This window comes from Sprattus sprattus (genome assembly GCF_963457725.1).
Source record: "Sprattus sprattus genome assembly, chromosome: 4".
Classification (NCBI taxonomy): domain Eukaryota; kingdom Metazoa; phylum Chordata; class Actinopteri; order Clupeiformes; family Clupeidae; genus Sprattus; species Sprattus sprattus.
Genome location: NC_137923.1, coordinates 23,037,870 through 23,065,488, shown reverse-complemented (window position 1 = coordinate 23,065,488; position 27,619 = coordinate 23,037,870). Strand labels below are relative to the sequence as shown.

Here is a 27,619-nt window from a genome sequence, read left to right as displayed (position 1 = left end):
GCGGGTGGCCCGTGAGTGCAGGGCGGAGGGGAGAGGAGTGGAGCGGAGCGGAGAGGAGGAGAGCGTGCGGCTGGGTAGGGAGGGCGCGCATCACCGGGGCCCCCGCTCCCGAGACAATGACATCTGCCACCGGCGTTAAGTTACTGCTCGGCTGCCTAATCCACCTAAGCCGCACTCTCTATATCAGGGCAGGATAAGCCAGCCAGCAGCAGGGGACTTTCTACATAGATCAGGAGTTTACCACTACAGCCATGCCCAGGGAAAACCCAGTAAACAGCCCAGTTTCAGACAGCACACCCTCAGATGTATCATACTGGATGATCATGAGGGACATGCACAGAGTTCAGGCTGTACCAACAAGATGGCCAGTTGTCCAGGGACTTATTTGTCGTGTTTATATTTCCGTTTGCATGACAGGAAAGCTGCTGGAATTTTTTTGCTACTTTCTCTCCAAATCTCCTCCTTTCTCTCTGTGTCTCTGTCTAATTCTGGGGCAGCTGACAAGAAGTTAGAAAGGTATGGATTAAGAGATGGTGTGGAGAAGAGGGACAGGGGGGAGAGAAAGAGGAAGGCAGGTTGGGTGGTTCTTCTTGCCACAATCAGGACTTCACACCACCACAGTCTCTGTGCTAATCACTATGCCGGATACCTGGCCTCATGTCCCGCCCTGACCCATAAAATGGCACCATACAACAGGTGCCATGTCATGCCAAACGCATGGGTATTAACTTTTCAAGCTTAACAGCACACTAAGACACCTCAGCTGAAAAAATGTTGGCATGCAACATCCTGGCAGCACCTGTTGTCAACTGCATTGCTGTAAATGTAAGTAGGACATTGTAGGTGTACTTTACGTATTTACGTTTGGATTTTGAATTGTGTAAACCTGCTTGATTTTGATGCAAAGAAGAGCAGCAGCATATGGTAGTTCAGATTATGAGCTTACCTGATCAGGCAGGTGACTCTGGAAGCCACGCCTAATCGCCAGAATCTTCTAATTGATTACGCACATCGAAATGGCTGTGGCCGACTTAAAGTCCCAATCCTATTGCACTACCTCTCACCAACGTGACCTCATCCTTCACACACACACACGCACACACACACACACACACACACACACACATACTATATGACCTGTTTCCCTCTCTAGACTCTGCCTCACTGTGACATTTCACAAAATCACAGAAGAATCACGGATTCCTGTTGACTCAATAGCCCCCTTATCATGGGTAGCCTCTCTCATACAAAATGCACAGGAGAGCTTGAGGATACGGAAAATCACATCCGCTCCTGAGCTGTGACTTTGAGTAAACTGCCCACCAACCCTTAATCATGTGTCCTAATGAGATTGAGCAAGAACTCATGTCTTCTGCAGTCATCTACAGAGCTCACATGAGCCTCATCCCCAGCCCACAGCCTGCCAGTGCACTAGTAGACACATGTTGTAAGTTAAACTGTATTTCCATAAAGTGTAACTGCAATTCCATTAAATCATCAGACAGAAAAAAAGAGATTTGGGTACAATGACAAAGCCTAAAGTCCTTTAAGATAGAGCCAAATCTAAGGGCACATAAATTGGTGCCGCTACTGTAAGCCCTCTTGTGCCTTCAGGTTATAGCCTCATCTAAATTATAGACCAACAGCAGAAAAGTGTTGCCAACGGCAATGTATGGCAGTGAAACATTTGCAGACACAGATCAGGTGGCTCTCTCCTCACCTTTGGGGAAAGGGTTCGGCTGAACCGCATAGAGGAATGCATGCACCATATGAAAAAGAACCCCCATCGCTCCTGGTTCGTAATAGGCGTGCGTCTCGTAGACCACTGACGGCACGAATCCAAAATCCAAAGTTTGAATAGGGATCTTCTGCATTTCTGCGCGCGCTATCCCCTCAGTGTCCATCGTATCTTCCTTGTGCAGTTCGCATGAGCTGAACCCCAAGCTCAGGAGTAGCACGAGTCCTACTTTCCAAGACATGGCAGGTCACTGTCCTTCAAAGTACGGAATAAAAGAAACGTAATGGAGGGAATAATCGCAGGTATCAAAAGGGAAGGGGTCGTTTGTGTCAGGAAAAAGCCGGTGTCTTCAGTCGCTCATCTGATCCTCCGCTGCCGCATCGATATTCAGAGAACATAAATATGAAACTTTACCGAAATAATACCGAAACTGACCAGAGAGAAACACATTAATAAATGTAAGTCATATTATCCCGCCCCGGTTTCATGATAAACATTTCTTCTTGGCGCGTGCGAGCAGTTAGGTATCACTGTTCCGTCAGTCGCACCAGAGTGAGATTTCGTGCGTCCGCGGCTGCGCGCGACATCTGAGTCCGTGTGAGTGTGTTATCGTTACCTCCTGCGTGAACGCGCATGGGTGGTGAAAGCGCCCTGGAAGACCTTAGAAGTACGGTAGTGCGTTACTGTAAGATGTGCAGTTCCAAACCAGGCTATAGGCCATTCTACCCCGGCAGTTACTACAGGTAATCTACAGATGCTGCATAAAAAAGCCAAAAAACAATGAAGAACCTGCCCAGCTCTTTTCTCCCGACTAAGCGAAGTACCAAGAACTCTCCAACACGGAGTCCGCGCTGATCAAGTAGCCTTACTTTTATTTGCCTAAGTATAATTTGCAAATGTCATGTATAAACGGATCTACGCAACATTTGTAAGTAATCTACACACATCCTCATTACTGTCTGGCATGCTCAGGTCTTTGTTATGGAAACCGAGTAGAAATGGTTTACATTGTAATGTAGATTTACACATCCATGGTTGCTCAGGATTTATGGTAGTAATAAGCAGAGCACTTTCTCAGCCAGGCAGGTGCATAAAGAGCCTTTATGGGGCCACACCAGGACACCTGAGACCCAACGTGAAGCAGCCGAACCCTCGACCCCTCCCCTGTCTGGTAGTGGCGGAGACAGGGGTTGTATTTAGCTGACATGGAGGCATTTTCCCACCACTGGAGGCATGGCCAGAGGAGGCAAAGAGCTGTATTGTGAGTTGACATCCCCATGTCCCTGGAACAAAATAATTTCTTTCAAACATTAGTCAGACAGACAAATGGGAAGGATGATTTCAACCCACCTTTTAAGGTGGTTTGTGTGTAGCTCTACACACAAACAACCATCTTCCCTGGACTAGTGTATCACCCTTAGTTTACAACGGCACAGTCCATCCCACTTAGAACTGCATCAGACTACATTCATTTAGGTTTACAACGGCACAGTCCATCCCACTTAGAACTGCATCAGACTACATTCATTTAGGTAGACCCAAAGCCCCTTCAGGCTTTCTCTAGTCCATTTGAACACGTTCTAAACTTAACACTAGCACCTCCTAATTGTTTTGTGCAAACACACTGAAGAATACCCCTCAGTGCAGGATCTTGGAGCAGTAATGATTATTAACTGGAATTAATTTATTTTTTATTTAAATTTTTCCAACATACAAAATTTGATTCACATTTTACCCATAAAGAGCACATTGTATCAGCACAGAGTGACAGAGAAAAAGATGTACAGGGAGACATGACTGTGTCTACAGAAGCAGGAATTAGGCAGTGAAAATTACACCACACACACATATACACAGTTATACATATCCTGCCAACGTCCTAATCCTAAAATCTGGACATTATGGGGATTTGAGGTTTTGTGTCATCCTGTAAAAATGGATTCATTCCTAGGATCATGCAGCCCAAACATACATCCCTTGGCAGTGTACAATCTCAAGCTCGGGCTGAACGGTTACACATGTAGACTAATTTAACTATACTAAGATTTCAGACATAATTTAACTATACTAAGATTTCAGACACAGCAACCAAACCAATGTTAGTAAAATCTCTTATAAGTTAAGGTAGTGTGAATGTCCTATTCAGAAGGATAAATTAAGTTAAATGTTACACAACAACTGTAACAATGGTCACTTCCCTGTCATTTTTGGTTCTAAAGTTAATGTTGTATCGCTTGATATTAAATTCAACTTAATTTACAGAATCAGCTAGGTGGTCTGTTATTCCTGTAAAATATTAGAATTTCCCACTGTCTTAAACTCAAAAGACCTCTGAGAAAATATGACTTTTCAACTACGCCTTAAGATTCAGTGATCATTATCGTTTCTTTCTGCAAACTCATTAAATGTGTGGCACACTCACAGATTCTCTGGTGTACCGCAGCCTCCTCTCAGTGGCCTTCCATTATGCGAATTTGAGGACCTCTGAGAGGCCTTCCATTATGAGAATGTGAGGATCATGTTCAGCAGGCCCTAAATGGACTCAACTCACCTTTCACAAAATCATTCATAATCAGAACAGCAGCAGCCATGCCAACAAAAAAAGACAGAAAGCCAAACAGATACAAAACAAGAAAACTTTTATTCTCCCTCCCACCCAAGCCCCCAGCTCGTTCCCCCTTTCCCACCATGCAGCTCCTAAAAAGGTAATGGTTGCTTGTTTTGTTCTGCTAAAAAAAAAATCGAAATGGCAGCACAAATAATTGCTTCTGTGTGACAAATGAAAACAGACTTCTGATATGGTCAGAATTTTGGTTCCATGCAGAAAATGTTACGTTACACCAAAATCGTCAGCGTGCTGAAATTAACATGGCCTGGAAAAAGCCTCCTCTCCTATTCCATCATTCATGTATGCTAAATGCTAATGCTATGATGCAATTACACATTAAACCTTAGGTGATGCCTTGCTCAAGCTGCTACAAACTGAGCATTTAAAAACTCTTCCACATCGAGTTAAAGGGTGATTTCTGCCAACACCAGATACACTAGTCACAGGTGATGGCATGAGCGTTTATAACGAGCGTTACAGCATGTTCAGAGGCTTTCTTCCTAAACGCTTACAAACGCTCGCTTACCACCACATAAGGTTTAGTGTTTCCATTTCTACAGGTGAAATGGAACAAACATATGCATATATGGAAGGACATCCATAGCATTCCAACAGCTCCTTGTGAAAATGTAAAGGTATCAAAACGATATTTGTAGGACATGCTCTTGCCCCTGTATAATTTAACAGAATTTCATTCCTTCTTGTTCTATCAAAAAAATATTAAATGATAAAAGCATACAGAATTGCTAACTGGTCATCGGCATGGGGAAATGTTGTTTCTTGCACTACCAGTTTTGAAAATGATAAATAAATCCTTAATGTCCAAAATAATACCAGAACACCAAACCAGCTTGATCTTAAAGGTATTCACATAAGCTGCTTCACAGCCTACTTCTGTTTACTGCTGTATAGTAATACAGGTACCAGGCATTCTGGGGTTAACCTTATTCATTCACTCAGTCTAAATGAACACTTGCATCAACACTTCTCCCTAAACCAAATGTAAGGTTGAAAAGAAACCCTGAACTTAGCATGACCTATGCAGAATTGGACCTATACGGATTTTAAGACAGTATGGTACGTCAGTGCAAGAAAATATCCAAAGCAAAGACCAAAACTGAGGGATAAGATGATGACACTGGCACTTCTGTTAAGTACTGTGATATTTGATTATGTCTGTTAGCATGTCGTCATATGATGGATTACCTGCTTTGCTGGTGAGCCTTTAGAGGCCCTGATGACCTTTAATGTACATGGTCTTAAACTGGCTTCAGTAAATGCAGTCTAGCATTGTGGCGTTCAAAAAGTACTGTCTTTTCAGCTTAAATGGTTCTGTGTTTCAAATGTTTACCATTGTCGCTATTCACTTTAAAAAAAAAAAACAAAAAAAAAAAACAGATTGTTTCATTTTTCGTTGTGACCCAAGTACTCGTCATCCTTCAGCTGCTTCAGTAACTCATCCGTTGTCAGTGTCCTTGGCAGAGGGGGGGAGACACACAGTCATTGACCTAAGAGCTGTGACCCTTTGTGGATGGTTGTGTGTGTATGTGAGTGTGTGTGTGTGTGTGTGTATGTGTGTGTGTGTGTGTGTGTGTGTGTGTGATGTGTGTGTATGTGTGTGTGTGTGTGTGTTTGAGAGAGAGAGCGAGAAAGAGAGAGAGTGTGTGTGTGTGTGTGTGTGTGTGTGTGTGTGTGTGTGTGTGTGTGTGTGTGTGTGTGTGTGTGGTCCCTAGGCTGCCTGGAATTGTGTGGGTTTTGTTTGCATGTTTGTTTGTAATGCAAACTTTTGCACCCTGTGCTGCTTGTGTGGGATCATGGCCCGTTTTTGCGTCAGTCCAGGCACCTTCAGTGCGCATTGTTGTGCCCCAAAGTTTACCGTCCGCTGCCCAAGAACGCCCCGCTTCACTGCCACTGGAGTCACTGAGCCGGTCAGTGCCAGCCAGAGCCCTGGTAAGAGAAGCCAGGAGAGGGGGCTTCCAGAGGGGAGGTCAGGCGGGGGTTTCACCAGGTAGGAGAGAAAGGGGGGGTGGAGGAGGGCTGGGGGGGAGGGGTTTCCATGTGGATGTCCAGAAATGGACACCTCACTCTTTCCAGTTAGCAATAAATTAAACGCACATTGTCTTAATAAATAGGCTCGCCCCAATCCACCGCTCCGCGAGGGGTGTGGGAGTTCGGGCTGGCAGTGAGGATCGCCAGTCCTCGTCATCATAAAGACTTCTCTTTCGGGTCCACGCCGGCACCCCTCTCCGTTCCCTCCCCCCCATCCCAACCCGCTCAGTGTGAGTGTGTGTGTGTCTGTGCGTCAATCTCAGTCTATTACGGTTTGCCACAGATGGTTGAAGCGGTCGATTTCTAACAGGTCTTTCTTGGGTGCCCTGTGTTTGAGCTCCATGCCATCCTGGCCAATGTCCTTCTCCTCTGTGTCGTCGGGCGTGGTGAGGAACTGATCTGATTCGCTGCTGGGTAGATGCGGGGCGGGGAATTCGTCCTGATGTACAGGCTGAGTGGTGATCTCTGACGTGCAGACCCTCCTCCTCAGCCGGGTCACCTACAATCAGCCAATCAGGAAAAAGGAGTCAATCTATTGCTCTATCAACTATGTTACCTAGTTAAATACATTCAATTAAAAATCATATTTTAATGAATCTAAGCTGTGTGCTTAACTTAAAATGGAGTCACAATGTACATCCCAAAACAGAGAAAAACTAGAGGGCGCAATGTAAACACCTGAATGAACAGCAGGGACATAATCACAAAGAATTCCTCGCACACTTTGAAACATGAGGCCCTTTCATACAGCCTTTGATCAGCAGCTCAGAGTGATTACAGTTTGTGTGTGTGTGTGTGTGTGTGTGAGTGTGTGTGTGTGTATGTGTGTGTCATTTTGGCCCTGTTCTTTGCTGACTCATAAAAGTAATCCTAATACTCTCTGTGTGTGCAAGTGTTTGTCTGTTTGGCCTGTGCTGTCCAATGCACTATCTGCAGTGGGTAGTTACGTAGGAGGACTGAGGCCAAGTCTGGGGCGAGAGGCAGAGGCTCCTACCTGCAGCAGAGGCAGAGGCAGAGGTGGGGGCAGGCGCAGAGCAGCCAGAGGAACAAGAGCAGACAGGAGAGAGAGAGGAGGGAGGAGGAGGAAAAAGGAGGAGGAGTAGAAGGAGGAGGAGGAGGAGGAGGAGGAAGATGAGCAGGAAGAGAGGCATAGCAAGGAAGAGAGGAAATACAGAAAGATGGAGAAATCTGGTCTGATGAAGGGAGAGAAGTAATAGGAGGAGGATAAGAAGGGGTATGGGTTGAGAGACCTTGTGAGCCTGACAGAGGATACAGAGACAGGAAAAGAGTACAAAGGGAGAGAGAAAGACAGACAGAGAGAAGGAAAAAAAGAGAGAAAGAGGGAGCAAGGGAACAAAGAAAAATCAGAGGGAGGAATATGACAGGGTGAAAGAGAGTATGAAGGAGCAGAACACATATAGTAACATGTGAGAAAAAAAAACTGAAGCATGCAGGGAAGGCAGGGGAATGATGAGCAGGCGGGGCTAACCAACACACTGTAGGAGCGGACGGGAGAACTGGCATATGGGGTTCTGGAAGGACAACGTGCACAGAGCAAACCGGCAAGGAGTTCTGCGCCAGCTTGGGCCCACTCCACTCTCTGTAGATACTTCCTTCCAGACTTATCAGTGAGATACACTTACGGCAGGGGTATTTGTCAACATCACACAAATCAAACCAAATCAGCACAGCAAACCAAACCGTGTATTAAATCCAAACAAGGCTTTTCAATTAGTCTATTCTATTCTCTCAACAAAAACAACAACAACAACAACAAAAACCTGTAAGGAAAACTGAAAGTTATCTGAAGGGTTGTCTTACAGGGTCATATTCAGGAGCACTCTTGAGGCCTATTCTTTCTGTTTACAATGTGTTCCCACACAGGCCATGTAGGCAGTCACAGTGAGAAGTGCTAGCACGATCATTTAACAGACTAACAACAAACCTGATTTGTCTTTGGTTTCATAGTTCTGAAGGTGCTATGTGAAAGAAGTCTAGTTTATGTAAAACTAAAAGTTTATTAAAAATGAACTAGAAATAGGAACTGAACGTGTAGGAATAACAATTTTAACCTAATGTCAAAAACACCAATGCACAGTATTGCCTAGATATCCATTGAGGTTAGCATACTACGCCGCTAGGCCCTATTCCTCTCTTATCATACCTCTTTGTACCTGAAGAGGCGCTAGTGAGTCATAAGCATAAGCCCACACTGTCAGGAATGGTATTTTCAATCGTTAAAATCCCATTTCAGACGAAAAAATAATGACAGTCAAAGTGTTGTTAATTTGTGAACAAAAATGGAATGCTCAATTTGTTTACTAGAGAACCAGAATTCATTTTCGGAGTGCCAGATTAAATGTGCCAACTGACCCAAGTAGGCATGACTATCCTGTAGCTATAAATATCAACTGATGTTGATGGGCGACAGGGTAGCCTTGATATCTTTCGATCATATCAATGTTTACATGCTACATGTAGTCTTTAGTTTCCTCCATCTTGGCCAGACCTTTTTGTTTACTTCTATGAAGGGAGAGGAGGTGGTGGTGTACAACCAGATTAATACACTATTCCCAGTCTGCTAGGGGCGGGGAGTATAAATCATTTATATCACTAGCCCACAGTTAGTCAGGCTTACATGTAGCCCGCTCAATACGCTTCATTTGTTTTATTTACAGAAGTATCAGGAGTTGTCAGTGAGGCTTTTCACATGATTTCTGCTACTGACTAATCATTAATTAGTTGTGTCTGTGTGTTTGCGTGTGCATGTGTCTCTGTGTGTGTGTGTGTGTGTGCGTGTATAGGTTGTGTGTGTGTGTGTGTTTGTGTGTGTGTTTGTGGATGTGGGTGTGGGTGTGTGTGTGCACGTGTATGTATATAGGTGTTTGTGTTTAATATATGTGTGTGTGTGTGTGTACCTGGCGGGCTGCTGGTGTATTTGGCTCGGTGGGCTCTGCTGGAGGCTCTACTGGTGGCTCTACTGGGGGCTGCTGAGGGGGGGGTCTGGAACAGCTTCTCCTCCATGTTGGCCTCCTTCACATACAGACACGACTTCCCCAGCAACACAATACTGTTCAGCACCTTCAGAGTAATCATCCTGGAGACAAGGGGTACAGTGGGAGTCAGTACGTCCCATTACTATCCTTTATATATGTGACATTAAACTGTGAACCATGGCAACCCTGGAACACACCACACACACACACACACACACACACACACACACACACACACACACACACACACACACACACACACGGCATTACAACCTTACCCCAGGTAGAAGAGCAGCACACACACATAGGACAAGGATCCCTGGATTTTCACTGAGCTGGTCACTACTCTGATGAGCTGCAAACACATGATGATCACACAGCATCACCTCAGGGCAACATTAGCCACCGGTATATGATCGAACAACATCGAGATTAGACAGCCTGAGCCCTGTGCATAAACTGGGCCATAGAAGGATGCCAAATCCCAAGTGGAGAGTGGGCCTATCTACTTAGCCACAGCACAAGAGGCATGTTGTCTCACCAGTAATGCCAGTGGAAGAGGGATGAAACCCATTCTCCTCGACACACTGTCACTGTAGTCTGTGTAGGCCTGGAACACACACACACACACACACACACACACACACACACACACACACACACACACACACACACACACACACACACACACACACACACACAAACAAACAAATCAACATACATTACACAAGACCCTTTATAATCCACTTGCACATAAGCTTCTTTCCTTATAAGTCCCAGACAGCAGACAGCACATCAATTGCACAGCATAGATAAAATAACAATCTCCATTACAGATAAAATTGCTGATCAACAAGAATTTGTTGAAGGCCAACCGTAAATAGGCTAGTGGGAACTAGTATCAAGTGCCAGGGCAGGCAGACCCTACCCAACAACTGCCAACAGCAAGAGAAGGAGAGAGAGAGAGAGAGAGAGAGAAAGTACAGTAGGATGGAAAATGAACAAGAAAGGGAGACAGGAAAGGGAGAACGAGGGAGAATAATAGGGAGAGCAACGGAGCAGAGAGACTCACATTTTTTTGCCTGCTGCTGACGAGGTCAAAGGCCAGGCTGGCCCTGTATTCACTATAGACCTGCGGGACACACACACACACACACACACACACACACACACACACACACACACACACACACACACACACACACACACACAGACTATCAGAACACAGAGGGCATACACAGGTAGGTACCTGCTGCTGATAATGTGTGTTTACATGACATTTGCAGTTTGAGGGGCTCCTACTGAGAGTGAGTCTTAGAAATAGAAAGAGAGACCTAAGCACCAGGCTGCTTAAGTGACCTTAAAAAGATATGCAAGACCTTTGAAGGCCAGCTCACTATACTGTGACATTTTGGAGCTTTCACCATGAACAGAGCCAAAGTCAGCCACAGACAGCATAAGATGAGACTACCTGGAAGGTGGGAAGGTTCTGAGTGTAATGTGAAAAGCACCTGTTCATGTGGTGTTCTGCAGGTAGACTGAAAGGCAGAATATAATCTTGATATGAGATGCATGGTTGAATTTTGTGCGTTTCTTGGTTGTCCAATTTGTAGCATTTCTGTTTTGTTGCTAAGCCACAGAGAGAGAGGAGAAGGAGAGGTGTGTGTAAATGTGTGGTAGTGTAGAAGTGTGTTCTCTCTCGGTCCCCCTCTCAAACTTAAACACACACACACACAGACACACACAGACACACACAGACACACACACACACAGTTTGCTGATGCAATAAGCTTACTGTGACACACTCTGGAGCCTAGGGATTTTCTGCCCTGTTTTTCCATTGCCGAGACCAAGATGTTTCCCATAAAGAATTAAAGGCCTTAAATTAGCTCAGAGTTTGTCTGTGTGTGTGTGTTTGTTACTTCTAGCACTTTGAGTCACATAACCCTCATGCAGTCAGTCTGCCTCTGATGCCACTGTCTGATGACACACCTGAAGTCCACTTACTGTCCTACACATGCATACGGCGGAATCAGTCATATGATAGTCGATGTACTGACTGTTAATGAATATTGATATGAAAATACAAAACCCAATCAGTACTGATGCATCATCTCTCTCAACCTGAGAGAGAATCACAGTGTTTCTCTTTAGACCTTTGGATCTACAAACTGGAAAAACTGAATGAGGATGTCCCTGCTAATTCCGGAGCAGGAGATAGAAATTGAGTTTGACACTTGGGGGCTAAAGGAGTTAATCCTATCAGGGACAATGATGAGGGTCGTGTGGTGTTACGTAAGGTAAGGGTTTTTAACAAGTCACAGTTCAGTTAGCGGACTTTTGATTACCTACATGGACTGCGTTTCTATACTTTTTTGTCTAATTTACACATAAATGCCCCAGACATCTTCTAATTCATCTTCTAACTCACACAACGATGGCGGAGGATACTATCTAAAAATGCCAACCTGCACATCTTTCTCGACTATGAGCTTTGAGAGCGAAAAAAACACCCTTCCCACCTGCGCTGAGAGACACTGCAGACTCTTGGACACTGCAGCAGTCCATGATCCTTTTTTAATATCCAGCACACAGTAGAGAGTTGAACTTGAAACAGTGTCAGGGTTAGAGCATCTGCCTCCCATCAGAACTGAGTGACTGAGTCATTGTAAAAGGGAGAGAAGAAACTAGGCAAGTCGATGACAGAGGGACACAAAGGGCCAAAGAGAGGACAGCGATGTTGGACAGACCACAAAGGACGGGGAAGGTGAGAGAGTGTGTTCGTTTCTGTGTTTACACAAATCCTGCTACCAGTAAGCCACTGTAACACCGCAGAGATCCTACTGGGCTAATCATCCACCGATATCACGGACCCTAAGCACCCCCCCCCCCCCCCCTCCTCTGCCTCCACTAGTCCCTCCCTTCCATTCTGACCCTCATTTTCACCTCCCCGCCCTGCTCCCAACCTCCTCTCTGTAAAGGTGAGTGTGTATCTGTGTGTTTGTGTGAGCGTGCGTTCAGAAGTGCAGGCTCTCACAGTGTGCTCTACCATTAGGCCCTGTAAACTATGCTTCATGGGGTTTCGGTGAGTGCCCTGAGGATACTCCCTGCTTCTCGGCCACTCAAAGGGGAACTGGACGAACAGTGCTCTTTGTCCCAGCGCCGAGGCGTGAGCGGTCATTTGTGGCTTCGGGGCAGTAACGGACACGGAGACCTGTTAGAGCAGCCAAGCTGCCCCAACAGTGTATTGGGGTTGACATTACTGCAGCAGGGACAGACGCTGTGTATGAGTACACCTGTGTGAGTGAGAAGGAGTGTGTGTGTGTGTGTGTGTGTGTGTGTGTGTGCCCTACAGGCAGATTTAGGTCAGTGGAGCAGCCCTGGACATTCTAGACAACACGAGGAATGGGAAGACATTTGCAGGCAGCCCTTGAGGGAGGACCTGTTTTCATTGGTCAAGCTGCTCTTTCAAGGCGAGAGCTGTTTTTGTTTTGGTGTGCTTACATAAAGGCAGTGGAGTGCCTGTGTGTGTGTGTGTGTGTGTGTGTGAGAGAGAGAGAGCATGAGTGAGGGAAAGAAAGTAAGTGAGTTGATGGAGTGAGAGCGGGGCTGAGTGTGTGATTATGTTTTACAGGATTGACATAATTAACAATAATGACTGGAAGCTTATTTTATTGCTTTCTGTGCCCTGCAAGAGTCAGATTCGCTAAAAAGAAAGAATGAGAGAGAGAGAGAGAGAGAATGAATGAGAGAGAGAGAGAGAGAGAATGAGAGAGAGAGAGAGAGTGAGAGAGAAAAAAGGAAAGAAAGGAGTGTTTCCCATCCCTTAGGCATCCCCACCATCTGACACATTCCTGTCTCTTTAGTGAGTGGTCTAGCCACTGCTAAAGAGAGAGAACGATAGAGAGAGAAAGAGAGAGAAAAAGAGAGAGGGACAGGTTCATGTCTTTTCAGTGAGTGCTTTAGCCATTGCTGAAGAGGGAGCGAGAGCGAGAGAGAGAGAGAGAGAGAGAGAGAGAGGAGATAGATAGATAGATAGATAGATAGATAGATTCATGTCTCTTCAGTGAGTGCTTTAGCTGCTGCCAAAGACTGAGAGAGCGAGAGAGAGAGAGCGAGAGAGAGCGCAAGAGAGAGAGAGAGAGAGAGAGAGAGAGAGAGAGCTAGATAGATTCATGTCTCTTCAGTGAGTGCAGCTGCGTGACTGTTAAAGGGGAACTCACATCAGCTGTGATGTCATTGAACTTGGTGATGAAGGCATGTTTGACCACGTCCACAGCCATCTCTGAAGCGATGACCATAACCACGTCAGGGAACAGTACCCACAGGTGATCTGCAGCAAGCAAAATCATTACAAACAACTCAAACGCATGCAGTCTGTAAAGTCAAATAACAATAGAAAATAATTATTACGGGAAACATCTAGTAAACAATCCCAGAAAGTCAGTCAGTCAGTATCTCCGCTGTTTGATTTGTCAATCACATGCTTAATCAGAGACAAGATAATCACCTGGGTTCCAGGAGAACTGCTCCATGTTCCTTAGACACACGATCAACAACAGGACGATGTTGGTAAATCTCTCCTTGATATCTACAAGAGAAAAATGTCACCCCACTTTATCTATCAGCATGGAATTTATCTCCAGTGTTGCAATTTTCAAGCAAGCCTCCTGAATGAGAGATCCATATAGCCTGTAGGGGTCAAAGGTCATATGGGATTGTATGATGATCCTCACGTCATTCACTGAATAGAGCACGTCAGAAATAAAAGTCTTTGAATCTGCAGGGGTCATTTAATTCTGGATTCACACATATTCAGTGTCTGTGGCCTATTTTCTTAGGTTCAACAGAGAATTATTTTTGTGAATAAACGAATGAGCATACACATGACGAATGAATTAATAAATACAGAGGAGCATCTCTTAGTGGAGCTTCTATTGTACTGCTGAGGCCTCATTTCCATATCAAAAGGACTAAGTTTGTAGATGAGGTTCACACACTTCTCTCAAATTCTCTACTTGACAGCTTTGTTTGGCGCGTGCGCGTGTGTGTGTGTGTGAGAGACAAAGAGTCTATGTGTGAAGAGCAGGGGAGAGAGAAAGAGAGTGAGAGAGATAGACTACATGCATTCATGCGTGTGTGTGTGTGTGTGTGTGTGTGTGTGTGTGAGTGAGTGCGAGAGTGACTTACCGCTGTTTGACATCTGAAACAGGTTGTTCTTCTCGAATTTCTTGAACACACTCCCTTTAATCTCCACAAACTACAAAGACACACACACACACACACACACACACACACACACACACACACACACACACACACACACACACAGACAGACAGACAGACAGACAGACAGACAGACAGACAAGCAAACATGTCAAAACACAACCATGAGAGATTGTCATTTAAATGTAGCCTAATGATATTTTTCAAAAAGAAAGTTTGCCAGAGGGGAAGTTGTCTGTGGTCTGTATTGACATCCAATGCTACAGGGGTCTGTCAGCTCAAGAACAACATTGAGCTATATTCAGGCTAAAGGCTGTAAGGGGCTGGAGTATCCAGTCAAATTACACATTTAAAAAACTTATATCAAGCATCAAGAGCAAAGAATACAGCACTTCCTCCATCAACTTTGCTAAATGCACCACTCTGGTACGTCGTGTAAAACAACTGTTTGAAAGAGTAAAATTGTGTAATTGTGGGAGTGTGTCTCATGAATAGGTTTCCGTGTGTGTGTGTGTGCACTCACGTTGTTGGACATCATGATGGTGAGTAGGGACTTGTTGTGGGAGTTGAAGGCCACGTTGAGGGTGGTGGCCTGCACCATGATGAGGATGGCATGCAGGACTGAGGACACGCGCTCAGGAAAAAAAAGATTTTACACACACCAGCTGCTCACACTGGACCTGCACTCTGCTTACACCCATGCTGTTACAACATTACATCACATGCTTCATATCTAGACCCTGCTGCCTTCGTCAAGTGTGACCCTGTATGCCATGTCTATACAAAATGAGAGGCAGAGTACAAAATAAATCACTATGGTCTTCCTAAAAATCACGAACTTTAGTAACTTTTACAGAATATTCAGTGCAAGGGTTATCAGTCAGAAAAGGATACACACATAAAGAACAGCCATCAGAAAGTGAGGGATGACGCCAATATGTGCTCTCTTCTTCTCCTTGGGCTCTGTGGCTGTCCAGTAAAGGGCATCCAGGATGTCCTGGCCAAAGGACGAGAACAGGCGGTCTGCAACCTGAGAGAGAGAGAAAGAGAGAAAGAAAGAGAAAGATGTAGTAGGGTATCACACAAGGTGAAATGGCATCTCTGACATCCCTCCCAAGAAGGTTTGTCCCCAGATAGAGATATACTTCTCAGCTATTGATCACGTTGAACACATGTTCTGTTCCCAATACCGCCACCTGGTGTCGCTATTTCTTATTGACTGGCCCTGCCCCACACTCAAAAAGGGAGTGTGTGATATTTGTGACAGATTCAGTCACTCTGTAACCTAAATGCAATTCCAAGGGCCCAGATCCCACTTGTTTAAAACAGGACTGTACCTCCAGCATGTTGTAGATGATGTAGAGTTTGATGACTGACTGGCCCCGGATCATGTGGTACATCATGGAGTAGTCCACATAGTGCATCATGGAGTAGCACAGCACCATGATGAAGCCCTTCAGCACGTCACACACCTGGGCAGGCTGCAGGATACGGGACCCACTGTACACACACACACACACACACACACACACACACACACACACACACACACACACACACAAGTACAGATTGGTTTCAGATATACTGACTCTCCTTTTGTATTTATAGGTATATTCTAGTCTTGAACCTAGTTACACTCATGCTAATTTTGGGGCGGACTGCGCATCAAAATGAATTGCAAAATTTTACAATAACTGCATGGAGCTTCTCATTCCAAATTATCAGGACACAACACCAATCTGTTAGTGAGCTACCAGACTAGTATGTTTACTGCATGTACAGTGAATGTCAGCCTGATAAGTCTGTACACCATGCACCATGCCTTACAGTGGGAAGCAGCCATCAGGAATCACGTAAATAGGTTCACTGGTGTGCTAATTCCATTATAGTTTGAGTGGTTTAATTACTCACCGACACCACCTCTTCCCTACACACCTAGCACTCATCAGCCTAAGTGTAAGTTTGGAGTGTTGTTTTGGTACAGTGTGTGAATTCTAGGGCTGTAACGATATTGGATCGAACCGAGAAATCGCAACAGTCTGGGCCACGAACCTGCATCGCGATGCGAGGAGGCAGAACCGCGACATGCCCTCAGCGGTCACTTGATACAAAAAGTTTAGCTTGCTAGTAAAGGCGGCTGCTTGCTTCAGCGTTGGGGTTAATTGTTGCGCAAAATTAACTCAGTGCAGTTCATGCTCCCAAAGGTTGCGCGTGTTGTCATGAGCCTGCCATTTGCTTGGCAGATAGAAAGCTGTTTCCCTAACAGAAAGTCTGAAGCTTGAAGTTCTTTTCAAACCTTTGCTTGGGTAGCACTGCTAAACTGAGCAGACATGCAGACTACATTTTAGTAATCTCATCACGTAACATTCGTTTTCTAAAAACAATCACATAGTATTGCATGTTTTACTGTGGTAGAAAATACGTTAGCTTAATGCTAACGTATATGGGAAATCCTATAGAGACCGCGCTAGGTATTAGCATCAATTCATTCACGTTAATGTTTTTGTATGAGCCTGACATTTGCTCTGCAGATAGATTCCAACAGGTTCCGAAGTTTGTTGAATGTTTTTCAACAGCATTGCTTTGAGTAATAAAAACCTCAATATTTGGTTATAAATTGTTTCTTCATTTTTTTTATAGCTCATACTTATTCTAATGTGAATTAGAAAATATATTTAAAAAATCGCGAGGTAAAAAAAAAAAAAAATAAATAATAATAATAATATCGTGGGGTGTATCGAACCCTGGTTCAAGAATCGTGATACGAATCGAATCGTGAGGTAGGTGTATCGTTACAGCCCTAGTGAATTCCCTTGTTTTTTGAGTCTTTGTAGCTTCGCCTAGAGGCTTGCTGTTCCTTTACAACAGAAAGCAAGTATCTCAGAAAGGACTTATTATTATCATACACACTCACGCTTCCTTCCATCACATACTCTGTCACGCGACCGCGCTAAGAGCTTAGCCGCCAATCTGTCACTTGAGCGGAAATCAAATTGCTGAGCTGGGATCAGCTCTAGTGTTTTCTGCCACCTGGGTGACCTTCCACAAACACCATATATGAGGACAACAGCGGCATCTACTGGTCAGTGGTTAGAATTTTAGTTTTGGTAAATACATGTGTGGTTTTAAATTCATGTTACAGTTTCATCTACTGTTTGCACTACCAGTAATATTGTTCTACCTGATACCAGGCACACTTGATTTGTCTTTAGGTTAGTATAGGTTTACTAGCTTAGTATAGGTTACTGTATGTGTATTATATGTTTAGCAGATTGTATTTTGTGTTATTTTATGTTATTCTATGGTAGGTTGTTGTGCAGGTCTTGTCTTAAGAATTTCAGTGCCCAGTCTGACTCAATGTTGTTCTTTGCAACTGACAAATAAAATACTTGAACTACTTTAACTTGAACGTGGTTCAGTCACAGCGCGCATCCTGCAGGAGGTATCTGCAGAAGTTGCCAGACGCTGCAGAAACCTACGTTACACAGAACGGCTTGTTAAACTGACAGCATCGTGTCCGCATCCCAAAGTGCCAAACAGAACACCACACATGAATGCTGGGCAGCAAGCACCATATCTATTTGCAGTGGTGTGCCCCACAGGAAATCCCCGCAGACCTGTGGAGAGGCAACCACAGTATGCACAGAGACCCTGTAACGGGACTGGATAGGCCTGTGTAGTAGTGTGCTTGTGAATCCTTAAAGTAGCTTCCAATCTAATCGTCCTACATGTTAGTATGAAGCTTCTGCGAGCCAAACAGCACTGTTGCCTGTATGACTGTGAATGCAAGAGGTTCAAGTGATGGCAGCCAATTCGAAGCGGAGTAGTGTGTGTGCCTAGTGAGTGAGTGTGTGTGCCGAGGGTAAACCTTCGGTAATTAATAGAAAGCGCTCGCTGGCAGAACAGCTCCAGTGCATGTGTACAGTACCTGCTCTTTCTGCAGTAGGGGCATATATAAGCCCTGCAGAGAGACACACACACACACATAAAGACACAGTGAAACCCAATTACTGTGGCTAAGTCTATCAGGGCCAAAACAGAGCTTAGTAAGATTTCAGAGCACAGCGGAGGTAGGAGTAGAGGCAGAGGTAGAGGCACAGTTTGATTAAGAGTGCTGTGGTGTTAGAGGGTCATATGCCTCACACTATAGTATCAGCATAGACAAATCATGGAACCGTGGTGTGCATCAGGGTAACACTTTGCTGTGTGTACTGGATTTCTGGACTTCTTTGCTGCATGTGGAGTAGGAGCGGCTGTGTGAATATGTGTTTGTCCTGGTACAAATTTCTTGTACTATGTGTGTGTGTGTGTGTGTGTGTGTGTGTGTGTGTGTGTGTGTGTGTGTGTGTGTGTGGTGGGGGTGTCTGTGCATGTGCTCACCCGAGTCCACAGCAGGGCAGTGTAAGCAGCCTGATGAGGGCCAGCAGCACTCTGAGAGGCAGCAGAGTGAAGACGTACAGGAACGCATCCAGACACAGGAAGAAGCCAAACGTCATCAGCTGCACAGGGAGAGAGAGGGAGGGGGGGAAGGAGGGCGAGAGGAATAGAAAGAGAGACAGTGACAGAGATAATTAAAGGTTAAATATTAATAGTTCGGAGAGTCTCTTTCAGGTGTAAAGCTGCATAGCGAGAATTTTCCCCACTGAAATCTAAAGAATCAAGGTTATTCAACGACTTCAGAGGACGTGAAAAGCATTTTCACGCAAGCAGGTCAAATTCCACACGCAACTCAAAAGTGCATGGTGTGCTTTGGGCCTACTCCCAGCCCTTCTAAAACTAGCCCTTTAGCCTTCTGTGTCCTCAACCTCACCCACTCTTACTCCAACTCATCCATTACCTTTGGAAAGACTCTGAGCAGAGAGAGCAGAGGACGCATTCCTACAGGGCCCAGTCTTTGGCCTGTGCTCCCAGCAACAGAGCTCCTTGTCAACTGGCCTTGGGGGAATTGGGGTATGTGTGGGGCCTGGAAGTTGTGTTTTTTTTTTTTTTTTTTACAGCTCCACCCCTTGGCTGCTCTTCAGAAAGCTTTGTTAGGATGAGCATTCCTCGAAGGAAATATGCATGACTCAGGCTCTCAGCTGACTGGCTAGATCATAGTGATATATGAGCCTTTGCTTGTGACAATTGACAAACACTCATCTAGGTCACATTTCTGCTATTCATCAGTAATGGTTATCGATTGTTAGCAATAGAGGATCTACTCATATTTTGTTGGGCTGCACCAAATAAACTTTGCAATAATTTAACAAACCACACCACCACCCAAGTGGTTTCTTTCTAGGCATGGCAAACTCAGTTGAAAGAAACGTCACGTGCTTGCTCACTTCTTTATGATGGGATTTGTTTGTCTCTGTCTCCCTCTAGTGCATATGAGAACTCAGGAGGGCATGTGCATACACCAATGGATTTAGTTTTATTCACAGGACTCACTTCTTTCAAATTTCTGATGTCTGAAAGAAATCTGCACTGCACAGAGAAGGCCTAGGAGTTGTGTGACTGTTATCTTTATATAATAGGCCTATAAAGCGACATGTTTAAAATAACAAAATTAACCACAGGAGTCGGATAGGGCCATTGATTGGAAGGTGTTGATGCAAAGGTGACTGATCACACATTGGAAGTAAATGGTGCTACCCTGGAAGTGTGTGGGCTTTGACTGCTACATTGAGTGGACAGGCAAAATCTGATTCATGCACATAAAACTGCAAGAAGTTAACACCATCTAAATTAGGCTATGGCTTGGCCATTGTAAACACAGTGAGCTTGGCCTGGATTTTAATTGGTGGCCACTGACTACTTTATACCAGGCCATTTGTTTATAGGTAATTAATAAAACATAGTTACTAGCTAATTACATTTTCATTCCAGTTTCCTGTATGTTTTGTATGTCCAAATCATGACTAAAATCAACCAAGCTAAATCCAAGTCTGTCATCCATGTTTCCTTACAGCTTTGATCTGTGTGAATATATTGGCCTAAGCCAGCCAGTAATGCATACAAAAGCTCTGTGCTGATTTGTAAAGCAGAGGGTCGTTGGGGTTTACCTTTTCCAGCTCTTTGGGAATGCGCAGACAGGTGTAGACTCTCTCCCTGCGCTCCGTGTATTTGGCCTCGTTGTGTTCCAGAAAGTAGCCCCTCGTCAGCTCAGCGCTGATGAAACGCACCAGGGAAAGATCTGCATTCAAGACCAACAACAAGACCGTCAACAACCACAAACAAACAAACAGACAATGCATCATTGCAAACACACAATGGGCTTTGCCACAGCTCCTATTCTTTACATGCACACATTATCTCCCTCTTTCTCTCTCTGTCTCCCTCATTCACACACAACACACACTGCCTCTCTCTCTCTCTCTCTCTCTCTCTCTCTCTCATGCATGCATGCCATAGGCACAGCAGGGCTCGACCCAGCCCAGCCCCCTAGACACACCGACATTCACGGAACCACACCCACAGAGGCATAAGATTCATTCTGTACATTCTGCTCTTTCACCAGGACAGAATGGTCCTTGCAGCATGAGGCAGGCAAAAAAAAAAAAACGCTGAAAAGAACAAGAGACTCTGGGCCCCGAGCTGAAACTCCTATGGGACTGTTTTTCATTGGGCCGTGCATCTGCTGAGACTTTACCTCTAATGGCATGTTGCTCCTAAGCGTGAGAAGAGAACGTGCCGTGTCTGTTTGTCCCTCACCGTTCGGCTTATTGCGCTTCCTCTGTCCTCTTCAATAAAAAGCCACGATTTTGGTGCACAAACTTGGCCTCGGGGCGATTGGCAAAAACACACGGTGATGCTGGCACACATGAGCACACTTTGTGGCCAGAGAGAGAACTAGCATCGTGTGAGGATCCTAACATTTACTTTCACAATAAAAATATTTATAAACACTGTTGTCTGTGGCGATGTGGTAATCTGCTATCATCGTGTGTGTGTGTGTGTGTGTGTGTGTGTGTGTGTGTGTATGTGTATGTGTATGTGTGTGTGTGTACCAGTGTGTAGCCTATACGTTTCTGGCAAGCATTTTCTCTTGAGTGAGGTGAATCTTTCAGTCTGGCTTTCACAAGATCCTGTCCCACTCCCACCTGCATCTTTCTTGTATTGTCCCGCCTACAAAATCCCGCAGGTGGACAATTAGGGGGATGGATTTTTTCGTTCTTATTCCTGCCTGCTTCTGCGAAAATGTGCTATGCACACAAACCCCCAACCTTGCGCCTGTTTGGAAAACATGGGTCATTTCTCGCTGCTCTTGTGCAAACACGAATACCACTCTGTACTTCAAGAACAAATATTTAATTTCATACACATGTTTCTGCGAGTCATGTCTTTTTCCCACTCCCTCAGCACACGCATCAGCTCCTTCCAGCCTGCACTCCTCATTCAAAGTTAGTCCTGCGCCGCGCTCTTTTGTGCAGTGTCCCATGGTTCTCCCGCAGGAGTGCAGGCCTCTGCTACCAGACAGTGCTGGACTCCAGTTTGGGTGCAAACCAGGAGATAAAATGCTTCTGCAGCGTCGTGATCATCTTTGTACTCAGGGTTCCCACACCCTCTCGCAGAGTAAACGAAAGCCTTCCATGAAATGTAGAAGACCTTAAATTCCCACAACCATTTCCTCCATAGGCCTACATATTATCGTTCAGAGAGTTAGGGTACTGATTTACTCATAAAAAAGCTAATACGCGTTAGAGAAATTAGAAATAAATATATTCCCGACACTTGCCCTGCATCAGCTCTTATGACATTCGCATTGCCACACATTAAATATACCCTTTACCTGTTCTCTCTGGAATATTACCTTTTCTTTATTACTTTGCAAATCGCATTCCTGAGAGAATAGCCTTTATATTCAAAATAGCCAAATTAGCTGGAAAACTGGCTAAGACAGCATATTGCTAGGATATTAAAATAAGAATATAAAGTGCATAAATGGAAAAGTACACAAAGGAAGGGTGCTCAATGTTTGAACTCATCTCTAGACCATCAGCAATGTATGCATTTGTATTTTTGTCATCACAGACAAATATCTTGCCATTCAACTAGCCCAAGCCTAAAACGAAATGTTTTGACAGCTCTTACTTTGTAACCTTTTTATGTAGCCTACCTAGCTAGCCTTATTTATAAAGGCACTGATACATTTTCTACAAAGGGCTTGTGATGGGGTAAAGTACTATTTTCATGATTAACAAAGCAAAATAAAAAACTTCAGGTTCTAAGATTGTTTTATCGGTTCCTGAGCCTAAGCTAAATGACATGAAATTTCCAGGAACTCTGTTCTAGCATGTTGATCCCCTTCACAACACATATTCTCTTCCCTTCTCTTTTGCTAATTCATCGCTTCAAAGTAATTTCCAGAGCAGTGCTTGGGTTCTTGCATAGTGGGCCTTGCAGTATAATGCTTTGGATCTGTAACATGTAGAACCTACAGTGAACATGCGAGGAAAACATGCAGTCTCTCCTGATCAGTCCTCTCATCCAAGGCACCGTGAGATTGGGCAGAGAGAGAATGAACAGCTTATTCTTGGCATCAAGGTTACTCTAAACAGTAGATAGTTTATAAGCCAGTTTAAGAAAGTAAAACGATATGACTAATATGATACCATTAAATGTCTGGTTATTCATAGAGCTTCGGACCAGCAGCAAGTGCAATTTGGGCACAATCTGATCTTCAGAAATCCACCATTTCCCTTCACTGTACAGAGGTCACAAGAGTGTCCCTAGGTGAACCTTTAACCAGGTGATACGACACACACACACACACACACACACACACACACAAGAAACCTCGGCCGCTCCTATTTCACGTTTAAACCACTCAGCAAAGCATTAGAGCACAAAGGCAAACAAGTGTTGGAAGGAAACAAGTGTTAAAGAGGTAGACAGCAGACTGGGTGGTGTTGTAAGAAGGAGGTAAAGAGGCAATACATAAGCATAATGACAGACTATGAGACAGCTGTTGCAGTCTCTCAGTCCTCTACAGACTGTCCCCAGACTACAGATTGTGACATTTGTTCCTTCATCCCTAATTGTTTCAATGGCAATTTTCAAGGCTAAAAATAAAACAAAATCAAATTATTGATCGATATAGAAAGCTAGGACAGTCATAATGATGTGGAAATGATGAGAAACAGAGCCATTAGCAAGAAGAATATGCCCTCTGATGGATCAGCAGAGATGTCCAAACGCTCCCTGAGCGTCACTTCTGTGCTTGTCGTGTCAAATTAGATCAGAGAGCTGGTGCTCACACAATTTCAGCAGCAAAGAAGCCTTGCTATCAACCTCGAGGTTCATGCACTAACAAGTTAAATGCGGAAAGAACTGACGCACCATAACTAAGATCAAAGGAAGGCTTATTTCTAGCTCTTATCACATGTACCGAATGTAATTAATAAAAAAAATGCCTTTTTGGAGCCATTCCGAATTGCAAAGGCAGTGCAAAGTAATCATAACTAGCCCTTTATAGTAATACATATCAACGCAGTGGTTATGGAAAAAAATACAAGTTGTGAGGGCTAACTTAGTTCAGAATAATGAGTTGGCTTGGACTTGAGTGGCCTAAAATGACCTGTCTGCCGAACAGTAGTTCTCCTGTCAACGTTAGCTAATGTTGGCTTCATGTTCTCACTTGCAAAGTGAAGCCTGGTGTCAACGGTACTTTAGTTAACGATGTCAACAGACTGATGCCATGCACCTAAACTACAAAAAAAGTCATCAGAAAAAATTAACTCCGAATCATGTCCCAAGTTGAAGTCAAACTTGAGTTAAAGCGAAACCTGGTGTCTTAAAGCAACGTGCACAGGATAAACAAATACTGACGAGCTAATGTTGTTATTCCTGCAGAGGCAGGTGGGTTTATGAGCAACGGACTTTCTTGCAGCAAAGCAAATGCCCATGGACATTCCATCAACATTAACCACAGCTGGATGACATGTAATTAATGACGTAGCTATAATATAATTAGCGAATTAGTTATGCAACATATCTAAGCATAATTTACTGGCGTCTACACGGGCTTGCTAGCTACACTCGACGTCACTTGCTTTTATTTTTCATTGAAAGCTAGCTCGTAGCCTCATATGAAACACATTGGTCTGCTTTAACGTTAGATCCTCTTATGCAATCTGCCACATGATTGTTTAAAGGAGACTGCCAGAAGTAGGGGACTCCATTCAAATAATTCCTGCACATGACATCCAGGCTTATGCTTAGCTAACATATGTAAGTATCCAGTTTTTCCCCCCTGCTAGCATAGAATATAAGCTAGCAACGATGTGACAGCTCAGTTAGAGCAGAAAGTATCCATAGCTAGCTAGCTGTGGTAGCTAGCTAACGTTACGTTGACAGTGGATGCAGATTGCCCTCACCAGAAAGATTACGCCTCTTGTCCTGCTTGTTAGCGATTCTTTCGTAGTATCCCAGGGTCTCTGTCCCCTCGGAAGAGATACCACTCTTTTCAGTCTGGTTCGTGTTGTTTGAAGACCTTTTCTCCCTCTCCTTATCCTCATTCTCGGTTTCTTTTTCCTCCCCTACGCCAGCCGCTACCGAGTCCGCCATCTTCACTTGTTCACAGCGAAAGCAGCCGACAGACACAAATGTCACTGGGAGTTTCGGCAGCAGGGACTACAATTACCACAATGCAAAGCTCAATAGTGTCGCCCTACTTTACTAACTCTAGCTCGTGATATAATAACAAAAATAATGAAATGCCATTTAAATCCAGACAAATATATACGAAGTACGAAATATAAAGTAAGTCTGCATCTTTTCAATTATTGGTTAATGTGCGTGTTTTCTATCTTTTTTTTTTATCCTCTCTACACACTGGCTACACACACACACGAACACCACCTTCATTTTTATGTTAAACCCGTAGTGTATTCTGTTTTTTGGCGACCTGTGGCATTTTGTACCCTCCTCCGTATCACACAGTAAGAGATAATCCGCGTCACATGGTTTGGAGTAGGCCTACTCAATCACTATAAGCTACTCTTCGAGGAAATAAAGAAACTTTGAAATGGAAGTGTTGGCCTTATTTATATTGAATCCGTAATGGATTTAACCAATTACTATGGCGAGTTTTTGAGCGGCGCAGTCTCTTCCAGCAGTCACACATCACATAGGCCTACAAACCCACCTGAAGCACTTTGCCTTTTGATCCACTATTATTCAAACCTCATCAGAGTGATTTTCATTAATTCAGTTTATCCAAACGTCAAATAGTGGTAAAAGAAATGTCGAGGTAATTATTTGTCTGAAATCATTCAATCAACCCACTGTTTAAACATTTGCTAACTTACAGTAAAGTAACTCACAGTAACATTGTTATATTTTATTTGATAATTATACTATCACTCAGTATATTTTAGGGCTATGTGTATACAAGCAATGTAAAAAGGTTTACCATGAGGCTGACCTAACTTGTCTCCTAAAGTGGTATCTAACTAGAATTCCCAGACAAGTATCTAACTGCTATACAGAATATTTTCCACTAGAGGTCGGCCTTATACAGCACATGATGTGGGCGTCTTAACAATCTGTCTATCCTTGGCTGGCTCTCAGCCACAACTAGTTTCACTACATGAGATAAAGCTCTCCAGTGCAAATGAATGAAAGATTTGTAACTTGTGAGAAACTTCTAAGCTGACAAAGCTCAAAAGTTCAAATGACAAACACTCACTCCTTCAACAAACACAATACCCCAGGAAGTGGGTCAAACCACAAGAGTCATGTTCCATCGTCAACTAAACACAGTTTATTAGCACAAATAAGAGCAAAGCATACGTAAAACACACAAGTGGTGACAAACATACATATCTGCAGGTATATTACACTTGGGGTAAAAAATAATGTGATAACGGATGTTTACAAATGTTCTTTGCATCACAACAAATGCCGAAACAATTAAGATATATGCATTTGTGCATACACAATGGGCGGAAGGAGGACTGAGATTATTTTTAGCAGATATGCTCAAACATGAAGAATAAAGAAACAGGAGCATGTATTCTGAAGAAGGGACTAAGGGTAAATTCAGCTGCCCTGTGAATGTCTCAGTTATCATTATGTGTACATAATGAATATGTTATATTCCCAACCTGAACAGCACTAAAGTTCTCGAAACATTAAGTTTAGGACCTATACTCTGAAATATGCGCCAATTGACATATGGTCATGCAATACAGGCCCTTGGTGTGTGTATGTGTGTGTAAAAAAGAAACCCTTCTGATATCATAGCACCCTTGTACTAACTTAGCCTCAACACAAACCGTGACCTTTAACCCAGCTATATTTCCATAGCCCAACATTTACTATAAACAGGCCCCCACTCTAACCTTCCTAGTCATATTCAAAAACCCTCCCCTTGTTTAACCCTAACTTGACTCTGAGCCTTAACTGCAAGCTATCCCACCCAAAACCTTATTTTATGGATCCCAGTAAGCACACAATAGCAGTCTGCAAAGATGTTAAGGTCATGTTTCAGTATAGGAGCAAATACGCTTCCATTCTCTGCAATCCATATCAACATAGCTAGGAGGCAGGAACCTGATGACTGCAGCCACAGGCTTTTACCATAATACTAAACCTTCAATACTAAACTGTCTCAAACATATGTAAACAAACACTCTCTCACACACACACTCTCACACATGTACACACACACACACACACACTCACGGCAAAAGTCATGCCCCCATCCACACTCCCCCTACACGCACTAAATTCAGTTTTCTCCCAGGCAACGTCTTGTCATAAAGCCACCATGAGTCAACCCGAGCAAAGATTTCAAAAGAAATCAACCAGATGCTTTTTAAAGAGGGGGGGGGAAATCCCCAGTAATTACAATCACATGCTCTCATGTCAGAAAGGATCAGACAGACATGCACTGACCTTACCACCACACACACAGACACACACACAAAGACACACACACACACACACACACACACCACACACACACACACACACACACACACACACACACACACACACACACACACACACACACAC

General features: G+C 44.0%; 2 protein-coding genes across 2 annotated transcripts in view; both read right to left on the bottom strand.

Annotated features, from left to right (window-relative positions):
- Positions 1-2,002, bottom strand: part of prom1b (prominin 1 b) — a gene marked incomplete at its 3' end in the record, with an annotated part of 31,491 nt that extends 29,489 nt beyond the window's left edge. The window contains exon 1 of the mRNA XM_080836718.1: positions 1,721-2,002. Coding sequence (XP_080692844.1) covers positions 1,721-1,979 — 259 coding nt within the window. The 5' untranslated portion in view covers positions 1,980-2,002. The remainder of the gene's footprint in view (positions 1-1,720) is intronic.
- A 3,748-nt stretch (positions 2,003-5,750) lies between these two features.
- On the bottom strand, positions 5,751-25,165 carry tapt1b (transmembrane anterior posterior transformation 1b; the record flags this gene model as incomplete). The annotated part of the gene is given in 18 exon segments (XM_080836238.1): positions 5,751-5,820; positions 6,131-6,293; positions 6,674-6,683; positions 6,685-6,867; positions 6,869-6,894; positions 9,314-9,492; positions 9,670-9,746; positions 9,933-10,001; positions 10,464-10,523; positions 13,615-13,724; positions 13,902-13,982; positions 14,582-14,651; positions 15,141-15,238; positions 15,512-15,647; positions 15,955-16,117; positions 18,998-19,116; positions 20,662-20,792; positions 24,976-25,165. Coding segments are annotated over 18 exon segments (1,935 nt in total).
- Between the last annotated feature and the right edge of the window lie 2,454 nt (positions 25,166-27,619).